Source organism: Hippocampus zosterae, chromosome 17 (assembly GCF_025434085.1).
Source record: "Hippocampus zosterae strain Florida chromosome 17, ASM2543408v3, whole genome shotgun sequence".
Classification (NCBI taxonomy): Eukaryota; Metazoa; Chordata; class Actinopteri; order Syngnathiformes; family Syngnathidae; genus Hippocampus; species Hippocampus zosterae.
In genome coordinates, this window is record NC_067467.1 from 703,241 (window position 1) to 714,448 (window position 11,208).

Here is an 11,208-nt window from a genome sequence, read left to right on the forward strand (position 1 = left end):
TGAGCCGAAAAAAATGACCATGTATGGTAAGGCTTTTTTTTTGACGAAAAAACCGACCATGTATAGTAAGGCATTTTGAGACGAAAAAACCGACCATGTATAGGAAGGCCTTTTTAGCCGAAAAAAACGACCATGTATAGTAAGGCGTTTATAGCGGGAAAAAAACGACCATGTATAGTAAGGCGTTTTTAGCCGAAAAAAAACGACCATGTATAGTAAGGCATTTTTATACGAAAAAAACGACCATGTATAGTAAGACGTTTTGAGCTGAAAAAAACCAGCCATGTTTGTAAGGCGTTTTTCGCCGAAAAAAACGACCATGTATAGTAAGGCGTTTTTAGACGAAAAAACGAACATGCCTTACTAATCAATATAGTAAGGCGTTTTTAGGCGAAAAAAACAAACATGCCTTACTAATCATGGTCGTTTTTTTCGTCCAAAAACGCCTTACTATAGTAAGGCGTATTTTTGGCTAAAAACGCCTTACTCTACATGGTCGTTTTTTTTCGTCTAAAAACTCCTTACCATACATGGTCATTTTTTTTCGTCCAAAAACGGCTTACTATACATGGTCGTTTTTTTCATCTAAAAACGTCTTACTATACATGGTCGTTTTTTCGTCAAAAAACGCCTTACTATACATGGTCGCTTTTTTCGGTTCAAAACGCCTTACTATACATGGTCGGTTTTTTTCGTCAAAAAACGGCTTACTATACATGTTCGCTTTTGTTCGTCAAAAAAACGCCTTACTATACATGGTCGTTTTTTTTCCATTAAAAACGCCTTACTATTCATGGTCGTTTTTTTTTTCATCTTAAAACGGCTTATTAAAATAAGTTAAAAGTCGACCCCTCAACATTGTACAGTATATTTCTCAACATATCGTCACACACTCAAGCCTATCAGTTGCTTTTAAACGGCCTTGTCAGTAGCCTCCCTAATCATCCTGTGCCACCCCCGTTTAATTCCCACCTCACATGTTTGGCTGACCGCGTGAGACAAGGACTAAAGAGTGCCCTCTGCTAATCCCGTCTTTCAACCCTCCCCGCAGCAAACCGCTCGCGACTAATTCCGCAGAACCATCTGTCACCAAATTGTCTGAAATATTCCCTTTATTTGCATACCACATGACACGTACATACACAATCACACGAAAATAGCGCCCTCGAGTGTCCGTGTGCAGTTTTTGTTTAGCGGATGGGAGCCTTGAGAGCGGCGTCGACCTCCTCCTCGGGCTGCAAGACGTGCCACTGAGCCACCGGACGACGGGGATTGGCCAACATGTCGGACCAGTGGCGCAGCCCCACGCCAGAAGCGCCGTAGCCGATCCAGCACTTGCCGATGGGGTCGTTGCTTCCCAGTTTGTCGTAGTCGTACACCGTGATGATCACCTGCACTTTCTGTGGGGGGGGGGGGGGGGGTTGAAGGCAGAAAAGAAAACGTTTTGGTCGCTGACACAGTTGTCAACCTGGCAGATAATATGGTTGGTGGGTTGGCTGACCCACCTGGATCTGGGAGAAGGGGATCTCAAAGCTGAAGCTCTCATTGAAGTATGGATTCAGGGTGTTTTGTTTCACCGATGTCTTTTTCTTCTTCAGACGCTTGCCATTGTGCTGAAGAACCACTTTCACAAACGGATCTGTGGACAAACAACCAGTCGCACTTCAGGAACAATTTCGAGTGTTCCATTAGACCTGTCCATGTGGGAGCAAACCGGAATACCCGGAGAAAACCCACGCAGGCACGGGGGAGAAAATGCGAACTCCACGCAGGAAGCTGGGAAGCCGACGTGCTAACTAATCGTCCACCGTGCCATTTTTAGCGATGTTGTGTTTTTTTGTGACGTAGAAAAGGGAGCTTTGGGTTTTGGGGTCAGAGGTTAAGGGTTAGAGGTTAGAGGTTAAGGGTGAGGGGTTCGGTTTAGGGTTAGATGGTTGGGGTTAGGTTTAGTGGTTCGAGACTTAAAGGTCAAGGTTTGGGGGTTGGGGTTGGGGGGGGGTCAGGATTAGGAGGTTAGGGTTAGGTGGGGGTGCGCTCACCAGACAGTCCTCCAACGTCCATCTTTTTCAGGTTCTTGGCTTCCATGATGTTGACGGTTAGCTTGCCTGCAGTCGGGACGTAGCGGAGGGAAATGCAGATGTCGCCAAGCTTCTCTTGCTTGATTTGGAACGACAACAAAAAAAGCCGTCATTCATTTCAACGACATTTATCTTTGGGCGGGGGGTTGTTTCCGCCCTTTAAAAATAATGATTGGTCGCCTGCGTGAAGTAGACACTGATTTATTGCGGGTATGATTTGCATACTTTGGATGGTCAGTGTATACAAACCTTGGAGCAGGTTTACAAAAGAGCTAATTTTTTTTTGGGGGGGGGGGTAAAATGACTTTAATTTTCCTGCCTTTTTGGTTACTTTCGTTCACCAGTTTTAGGTGGTCAGAATTTCTGTCCAAATGTCCAAAGTCACCTCCTCTTTCTCTCCTCCAATCAGATCCCTCCATTCGTGGATGGGCTGGCCCAGGTCCACGGTGTTCATGGGAATCTTGATCTCGCCGATGACGTCGTGTTTGCCAAAGCGGTCAAAATCGAACACCTGGAGCACCAGCGTCTGACCGCCCAACTCTGTGTAGGGTATCTGGACAGGCGGGGGCAAGAAGAGAGACTTTCAGAAAAAAGGAACCTCGACAACATGAACGCAGCGCCAACGGCGCACCTTGAAGATGAAAGTCTCATTGAAAACAGGACAGAGGTTCTTGCGCTGGACTTTGGTCTCAAATTTTTTCTTCTTGTCCGGCAGCATGTAGACTTTAACGTAGGGGTCCGAAGTCCCGCCCATGTCCATGGCTGCCAGGTCCTGAGCCTGCAGGATGCCTACTATCAGCTGGGAAGGAAAAAAAAAAAAGGTTACGGCTGGGATGCGTGTCCGAGTGTGATGGCAAGATCTCGGGGGGGGGGGGGGGGGGGGGGGGGGTAAGTGCACCTGGTTATCGGTGAAGTTATAATCCAAAGTGTACTCGAGTTTGCCAAAGTTTTCTTTCTCCTCCTCCTCTTTGCCATCCTCGCCTTCCTAGAAGAACCACAGGGAGGCAAGTCGCTTGTATTTGACGTTCATTTTGAATGAAGGAGCGACTTTTTCCCCCCACCTTCTTTTCGTCTCCCTCCTCCCCTTCCGTTTCCTTCTTCTTGCGTCCTCGCCCGGCCTTCCTTTCTCTGACCTTCTTGGGCTTCTTGGCCTTGTTGAAGCATTTCTTGTAGATGCAGAATCCCATACAGGCGACGAGCGTCAGGACGACCACCACAATGGCCCCCACTGCCCACATGGGCACTTGGAAAAAAAAAAAAAGGAAGGAGGGAGGGGTCAGTGGGAAAAAACAAAAATGCCTGAAGCGCTGTTTTAGTTGTCAAATGGAAATGCGACCACGAATTTTTTTTTTTTAAGAATATGAGACACCGAAAAAATGAATTTGCATTTGTGTGGGAAACAAATGCAACTTCAAAGCCCAGACTTCCCTCTCCCTAGCTACTTCGTCCAGCTCTCCCCGGGGGATCCCGAGGCGTTCCCAGGCCAGCTGGGTGACATAGTCTCTCCAGCGTGTCCTGGGTCTTCCTCGGGGTCTCCTCCCGGTGGGACATGCCCGGAACACCTCACCAGGGAGGCGCTCAGGAGGCATCCGAATCAGATGCCCAAGCCACCTCATCTGGCTCCTCTCGATGTGGAGGAGAAGCGGCTCGACTCGGAGCCCCTCCCGGATGACCGAGCTTCTCACCTTATCTCTAAGGGAGAGCCCGGACGGACACCCTGCGGAGAAAACTCATTTCGGCCGCTTGTATTCGGGATCTCGTTCTTTCGGTCACGGTCATGCAAAATCTACTGTTTTTTTTTGTTTTGTTTTGTTTTTAGCAGCATATCGTCACGTTAAAATGCTAATGCTCACACCAAAAACAGCCCCAAAAACAAAGTACTTACTGTTGAGTTTATGATCTAGAGGAGAGCATAGTGGTCAGATGACAAAAAAAGACAACAAATGGAAAGTGAGATGATGCAAGATGGCCGGGCGATGATACGGCAGCCGTTTCGAATACTTGTGGAGGCATTTGGGGGGGCGCCGCCGCCGCCGTCCGTTTGTGCGTTGGCTTACTCGGCAAGTGCGTGAGCTCGTTGAAGAACTTGTTCTTCATGCTTGCAAACTGATGATTGGAATGGTGAGAGGGGGGCGGGGGCGGGGGCGGGGGCGGCTCCCTGCTTTCTTCCTCCGCTGCCCTGCGCGACCGAGCCCCCGCGACGCCGAGCAACCGCGACATGGCTCTACGGAAACACGATTGACACGGATGAGAGTGGACACAAAAACGGGAGGCGGGAAAAGTCACAAAAACACTGGCAGAGGTCCTGTGGGAGAACCAAATCAATATAAACGTTTCATCCCTTCCACATATTACATACACGGCGCACGACAAATTGATCAATAACTATTTCTACAAGCAGACGTAAATAATAAAGACCGTTATTGCGGATTACAGATGACAATTTGAAATTTGGGTTGAGACTTTAGCAAGCACCATGGAACTTGACATGCTGAATTTGCTTTCGCGGGCCATATAAACTGGTGTGGCGGGCCAGATCTGGCCCCCGGGCCTCGACTTTGACACCTGTGTGTTACAAGGTGGGAATGTATTCCATTCTAAAATAGTCGGTGTGAATTTCAAGCTGCGAGTTGAGCCCTCACGCCATTCAACGTCACTCTCAATAATGAGTCACAGTGTAGCGAGATTAAGTAGCTTCGGTAATCCCAAAATCCCCCGGCCTGAAACAAATTAAATACCATTTTTTGTTTGTTTTCTCTCGCAGTCTCCTCCTCTCCCCATATTTGGACTTTTCCCCGCTCACTTTGTTCCATGAATCCTTCTGAAAAATGTTCAATTGTATTTATTGATGGCGCGCTCAAAGGTAATAAGCGGGTGTATTTGTGACTGGCAAGGTCACAGAGGTCAGGCTCGAAGAGCGTCACCTGGACAGTAAATCCCGCTGGCCGTGGGTTCTGAAATCATTTCCCTCCATTGGGACTCAATAACCGGAACAAATATCATATGCATTTTCTGGTAGCAATCACCAATTTACTTTTCTTCATGTGAAGGATTTTTTTGGGTGTGCGTTTGAATGGCAATTTGCTGTTTATTGGTATCGACAACGTCATGTCAAGTTCACCAAATAACTACAAATATAAATATGACTCACCTAATCTTTGTCTCAGTCCTCGGCTCCTTTGCTTGTACGATGATGGCGCTCCGATCCAACAGTGTTTGCTCAAGAGAAGTGCTCGCCCGCAACTCTCTCTCACCCCTCTCCCCCCGTCCTTTTATTTTAATCTCATCATTATCCCTCACTGCCAACCACTTACGGGCCCGCACTGCACAACACGTTTGGTCTTAAGGCTCTAATTTCACGTCGGATGCCGGAGCAAAAAAAAAAAAAAAATGAAATCAAGGAAGTTCCAACCTTTTGACTGGCTCTTTCGCCATTGGCAACTTGAAATCAGAGGCCAGCACTCATTTGGAAGGGCCTGTGCAAATTGGGTGGACGCACCTGTCGGACAAAAACAAATCAAATTTTATGGGTTAAATCGAGTTTAGGTGGTAAATGGTTAGCTCACTAATGATCCTGTTCAAACCACCGACAGAAAAGGCAAATGTCGCCCACGATGCGGTGATATGCAAAAGTGACCACAAAGGTGCGAAATGGCGCCACTCTGTGGCGAGAGCGAGAAAGTCCGAAGGCCCAATAATTAGATGCCTGTGGCGTTTTAGATTAACCTCCCACTCTTAATTTAGGAATTTCTCAAAACAGTCAATATTTGTTAAACTCATTTCCACCATCACATTTTCATGCACTCTGGTAGTTTTCAACCATATGCGATGTGGTTGCGAAAGCCAATGATTGGCAGGCACTTTACTTAAAATCCAACAATGCACAAGACGCCATATTCCAGCTCAAATCTGTTTATTCAGAATACAACATTTCTTTGCAACAGCGTCACCATTATCCCACGCAAACCCCACAACACGTGCTATACGTTAACCAAAATTAAACTTGGAGAATGCGAACGTTGAGGCCCATTTTGACGGCACACTTTCAAAACTTTAGCTCTTGCCCCCCAGAGTGTGCTTGTCAAACAGGTACTCGGCCAACTTGTTGTTTTGGGCATCCATGCGGCTCAAATTGCTGATGTAGTCTCCCAGCTTCTTGATGGCCTCCACCTGCTCGTTCAGGTAGTGGCTTTCCAAGAAGTCGCACAGCTGTGGATACAAGAAAATGTCTTAAAAAATAGTAGCACGGCAAACGAGTGCACACCAAGTTCCAGGAAAAACGTACATGGGGATCCACATGTTCAGAGGCCAATTTGTGCAGGTCCAGGAGAGCCTGATTAACATTTTTCTCCAGCTGTAGGGCAGACTGCATGGCCTCAAGTCCACTCCCCCACTCATCACGCTCTGGTTTCTGAAGAAAAGCAAAAATGTGAATTCTTGAAAAATCAAACTGATTTGAAAGCTTGGCATGAGCGCACAGACCTTGACATCCTGGAGGAAGATGCGTCCACCTCTTTTGTTCTGGAAGTCCAGCAACTTGTCAGCGTGCTCCCTCTCCTCTTCACTGTTCTCCTTGAAGAAATGGGCAAAGCCTGGGAGGGCAATGTCATCTCGGGAGAAGTAAAAGGCCTGGAGATTTAAAACAAAATCAGCCTTTGTCACGCTACACGAGTAGTGGTTCAAAACAGCCCAATAGTACCCAAGTAGAAAGCGCCATTCGTTAATTACCAGAAGTACGATTTTCCTCAATATTGGAAGGACTGGGTCGCACAAGTAGGAAGCCCATTTTACTTGTACCGTTTTCCTACAAATGCTGATTTAAAAAAAAACTTGAACTTCGCAACTATGGACTCAATCGTTAATGAAGTACCGCAAAAATATCAACTGCAATTTTACCGCGATCGTAAAATGTCGGTGTTTGACGGCACTCTTGGGTAGCTACGAAACAGCAGACCGGAAATGTACTCTTGGGACACTCAAAGGAGCATTTGTTTGTCAAACTGGTCGGGGTGAAAAGCGAGGTAGGGCGGGGGGCACGTAATTCACTATCGTACTATTTTTAATGCTAACCATGGCGAAAATGGTCTTCCAAGCCATGTTTCGTACACACTTACCATTGAAGTGTAGGTGTAGGAAGCGAAAAGCTCCATGTTGACCATTCGGTTAATGGCGGCCTCGCATTCGCGGTGGTAGTTCTGGCGCACTTGAGACTCCATCTTAGCTGGCGTGTTTGTCTTTTCTTACAAAAATAGAGCTATGCGTGGAGGTATTCTGTTGTCGAAGTGAAAGCGAGTTGGTACCAAGGCAAAAAAAGGGACGAAAGAAGTTCCGTTCAATCACTGTTGAAGCAAGAACTCCCAGACGACTCTTCAGCTGTGAGACAATAGCTGAAACGCCTCCTATTTATACTCCTTGGTGACGTCTGCAGCTCACATCCGCCAATAGCAGCTCTCGGGAGCACGTGACAATTTCCCAGTGCAAAAAAAAAATTAAAGGCGTATCCGTTTTTTTTTAATGAAACAAAAATTCCGTGCACCTAGAACCTAGGTCCTAGATTATGGAAAGGCCAGAAGTCCACTTAATATTTATGTAAATTGTATATTTCCACTATGACTGGTGGGTAAAAAATGCATCCCAAGATCCGTTAGCGAAATGTATATTTTGATGTTTTTTATTCCTAAATTACATTTATTTTGTTGAATCGCCGAAATGCCCTTGGTGTTAACAATAACATGCTATTAGCATAAATGAATACATTTCTTGGATTTGAAACTGTTCATGATCTGTTGGGTGTACTGTTCTGTATGGTTTAATACAATAACTTTGGCGCTAAATTGGAGTAGAAGTCATATTTTAGTTTTCGTAACATCAAGTCTTTGTTACGCTCCAAAATGAAAATAGACTTCCGTGAAGAAACAAATCGAATTTAGGTGGCAAACGTTTAGCTCACTAATGATTCTGTTCAAACCAGAAGATGTCCATGACTGTGCGCCACTGCTCAAATACCACGCAACCATATGGGAAATGCATCTTCCTGGTTGAGTTTTTCTCTTATACGCGAACCCTGGCCTCAGGCCACCGACAAAGAATACGGCAAATGTCGCCCACGATGCGTTGATGTGAAAAAGTGACGACAAAGGTGTGAAATGGCGCCCCTTTGTGGCGAGAGCATTTTTGGTCCCCAAACCTGTTTAGTGGGCCAATTGCAGCACATTGCCTACCTTGTGAGGCAAAAGGGTGGCAAACTCTGGTCCTGGGGGGCCGCCGTCCTGCAGGTTTTCCTTCTCTCCCTGTTGCCACACACCCGATTCTAATGGAACGGCTCGACATTTGGCTTCTGGAGAGATGACTTCAGGTGTGTTGCAACAGATTGAAAACATGCAGGAAGGAGACCCCCCAGATCCGGAGTTTGACACCCGTTTGAGGAAAGTCCAAAGGCCCAATAACTAGATGCCTGTGGTGTTTTAGATTAATAATACATTTGTAAGCGCCTTTCAAGACACCCAAGGACACTTTACAATAAAACAAAATACAGGTTGAGCAGCGGTAGCCAATACGCGCCAGCGTTCACTCAACCCAAAGGTCAGATAGAAACCATAGGGGAGGGAGAGAGGGAGAAAAAAAAACACGCTTGAACTACCCTCATTTTGAGGATATTTTGAGGGAGGCAAAAAAAATTAAATAACGACTCACTCCCACTTTAATTTAGGAACCTCTCAAAACTTGTTACTCATTTCCACCATCACATTTTCATGCACTCTGGTAGTTTTCAACCATATGCGATGTGGTTGCGAAAGCCAATGATTGGCAGGCACTTAAAATCTAACAATACACAAGACACCATATTCCAGCTCAAATCTGTTTATTCAGAATACAGCATTTCTTTGCAACAGCGTCACCATTATCCCACAACACGTGCTATATGTTAACCAAAATTAAACCGATTGCTTAGAGAATGCGAACGTTGAGGCCCATTTTGACGGCACACTTTGAAAACTTTAGCTCTTGCCCCCCAGAGTGTGCTTGTCAAACAGGTACTCGGCCATCTTGTTGTTTTGGGCATCCATGCGGCTCAAATTGCTGATGTAGTCTCCCAACTTCTTGATGGCCTCCACCTGCTCGTTCAGGTAGTGGCTTTCCAAGAAGTCGCACAGCTGTGGATACAAGAAAATGGGAAATGTCTTGAAAAATGGTAGCACAGCAAACGAGTACACACCAAGTTCCAGGAAAAACGTACATGGGGATCCACATGTTCAGATGCCAATTTGTGCAGGTCCAGGAGAGCCTGATTAACATTTTTCTCCAGCTGTAGGGCAGACTGCATCGCCTCAAGTCCACTCCCCCACTCATCACGCTCTGGTTTCTGAAGAAAAGCAAAAATGTGAATTCTTGAAAAAATCAAATCGTGATTTGAACGCTTGGCGTGAGCGCACAGACCTTGACATCCTGGAGGAAGATGCGGCCACCTCTTTTGTTCTGGAAGTCCAGCAACTTGTCAGCGTGCTCCCTCTCCTCTTCACTGTTCTCCTTGAAGAAATGGGCAAAGCCTGGGAGGGCAATGTCATCTCGGGAGAAGTAAAAGGCCTGGAGATTTAAAACAAAATCAGCCTTTGTCACGCTACACGAGTAGTGGTTCAAAACAGCCCAATAGTACCCAAGGAGAAAGCGCGCAAGTCCATTCGTCAAGTACCGGAAGTACGATTTTCAATAGTGGAAGAACTGGGTCGCACGAGTAGGAAGCCTATTTTACTTGTACCGTTTTCCCACAACTGTTGATTAAAAAAAAACTGAAAACTTCGAAACTATGGACTCTATTGTAACGAAGTAGCGCAAAGATATCAACTGCAATTTTACCGCGATAGTAAAATGTCGGTGTTCGACGAACGCGAAGAAATGTTAATGACCGTTCAGGTCGGGAGACCCCCCCGCTAGTGAGTACAAATACTTACTGGCACACGGAAACCAATGACTTAGAATAAATGCGCAACTTGTTTTTTGGGGAGGCGACACGGCACTTTTGGGTAGCTACGAACAGCAGACCGGAAATGTACTCTTTGGACACTCAAAGGAGCATTTGTTTGTCAAACTGGTCGGGGTGAAAAGCGAGGGAGGGCGGGGGGCACGTAATTCACTTCCGTACTATTTTTAATGCTAACCATGGCGAAAATGGTATTCTAAGCCATGTTTCGTACACACTTACCATTGAAGTGTAGGTGTAGGAAGCGAAAAGCTCCATGTTGACCATTCGGTTAATGGCGGCCTCGCATTCGCGGTGGTAGTTCTGACGCACTTGAGACTCCATCTTAGCTGGCGTGTTTTGTCTTTTCTTACAAAAACCAAAAGAAAGTACAAAAAATAGAGCTATGCGTGGAGGTATTCTGTTGTCGAAGTGAAAGCGAGTTGGTGCCAAGGCAAAAAAAGGGACGAAAGAAGTTCCGTTCAATCACTGTTGAAGCAAGAACTTCCAGACGACTCTTCAGCAGTGAGACAATAGGCGAAAGGCCTCCTATTTATACTCCTTGATGACGTCTGCAGCTCACATCCGCCAATAGCAGCTCTCGGGAGCACGTGACAATTTCCCAGCGAACAAAAAAAAATTAAAGGCGTATCCGTTTTTTTTTTAATGAAACAAAAATTCCGTGCACCCAGAACTTAATATTATTTCTGTAAATTGTATATTTCAACTATGACTGGTGGGTAAAAAACGCAGCCCAAGACCCGTTACCGAAATGTATATTTTGATGTTTTTTATTCCTAAATTTTATTTATTTTGTTGAATCGCCGAAATGCCCTTGGTGTTAACAATAACATGCTATTAGCATAAATGAATAAATTTCTTGGATTTGAAACTGTTCATGATGATGATATCTGTTGGGTGTACTGTTCTATATGGTTTAATACAATAACTTTGGAGCTAAATTGGAGTAGAAGTCATATTTTAGTTTTCGTAACATCAAGTCTTTGTTTGAAGCAGTTCCGAATTTCCAGAAATGTAACCACTCACTGGGTGCCTTGTTAAATTATCTGCTTTATAATGTTTCGACATGTCTTTTGTGGAAGCTTCTAGAAACTTCTTCATAGTTGATGGCTTGCTAGGCCTACAACTGCCCTTTCACCAGTCCACAAGTCA

General features: G+C 45.5%; 2 protein-coding genes and 1 long non-coding RNA gene across 5 annotated transcripts; 1 reads left to right on the forward strand and 2 right to left on the reverse strand.

Moving 5' to 3' along the window:
• Positions 1-1,094: 1,094 nt before the first annotated feature.
• On the reverse strand, positions 1,095-5,354 carry syt5a (synaptotagmin Va). Its single transcript, XM_052048563.1, has 10 exons — positions 5,230-5,354; positions 4,136-4,302; positions 3,964-3,978; positions 3,140-3,321; positions 2,977-3,063; positions 2,710-2,877; positions 2,464-2,631; positions 2,040-2,157; positions 1,506-1,639; positions 1,095-1,400 (listed from the first exon to the last, which is right to left on the reverse strand). Exons 2-10 carry the CDS (start codon positions 4,296-4,298, stop codon positions 1,191-1,193), a joined length of 1,245 nt encoding a protein of 414 aa, XP_051904523.1. The 5' UTR covers positions 4,299-4,302; positions 5,230-5,354; the 3' UTR covers positions 1,095-1,190.
• A 620-nt stretch (positions 5,355-5,974) lies between these two features.
• LOC127589434 (ferritin, middle subunit) lies at positions 5,975-10,581 on the reverse strand. 3 transcript variants are annotated; one of them, XR_007959395.1, is made up of 5 exons: positions 10,279-10,581; positions 9,516-9,662; positions 9,316-9,441; positions 9,021-9,232; positions 5,975-6,082 (listed from the first exon to the last, which is right to left on the reverse strand). XR_007959395.1 is itself a non-coding variant. In XM_052048582.1 (5 exons), exons 1-5 carry the CDS (start codon positions 10,378-10,380, stop codon positions 6,132-6,134), a joined length of 531 nt encoding a protein of 176 aa, XP_051904542.1. In that variant the 5' UTR covers positions 10,381-10,581; the 3' UTR covers positions 5,975-6,131. The 3 variants fall into 3 exon arrangements, 2 of the variants coding, with proteins under 2 accessions (XP_051904542.1, XP_051904541.1); XM_052048582.1 differs by having other exon boundaries at positions 5,975-6,167; positions 9,113-9,232; XM_052048581.1 differs by lacking the exons at positions 9,021-9,232; positions 9,316-9,441; positions 9,516-9,662; positions 10,279-10,581 and adding exons at positions 6,364-6,489; positions 6,561-6,707; positions 7,193-7,449 and having other exon boundaries at positions 5,975-6,287.
• Positions 6,267-9,424, forward strand: LOC127589438 (uncharacterized). The gene is made up of 2 exons (XR_007959396.1): positions 6,267-6,399; positions 9,352-9,424. It is a non-coding gene; the product is annotated as an uncharacterized LOC127589438 (long non-coding RNA).
• Positions 10,582-11,208: the final 627 nt, after the last annotated feature.

Coding starts and splice junctions, on each gene's coding strand:
- LOC127589434 (XM_052048582.1), bottom strand. CDS start 10,380: ATGGAGTCTCAAGTGCGTCAGAACTACCACCGCGAATGCGAGGCCGCC. Junction 9,663..10,278: donor CCTACACCTACACTTCAATG/GTAAGTGTGTAC, acceptor TTAAATCTCCAG/GCCTTTTACTTCTCCCGAGA. Junction 6,168..9,112: donor ACAACAAGATGGCCGAGTAC/CTGTTTGACAAG, acceptor TTGGCCGAGTAC/CTGTTTGACAAGCACACTCT.
- syt5a (XM_052048563.1), bottom strand. CDS start 4,298: ATGTCGCGGTTGCTCGGCGTCGCGGGGGCTCGGTCGCGCAGGGCAGCG. Junction 2,878..2,976: donor ATAACTTCACCGATAACCAG/GTGCACTTACCC, acceptor TTTCCTTCCCAG/CTGATAGTAGGCATCCTGCA. Junction 2,158..2,463: donor TTGGAGGAGAGAAAGAGGAG/GTGACTTTGGAC, acceptor TTCCAAATCAAG/CAAGAGAAGCTTGGCGACAT.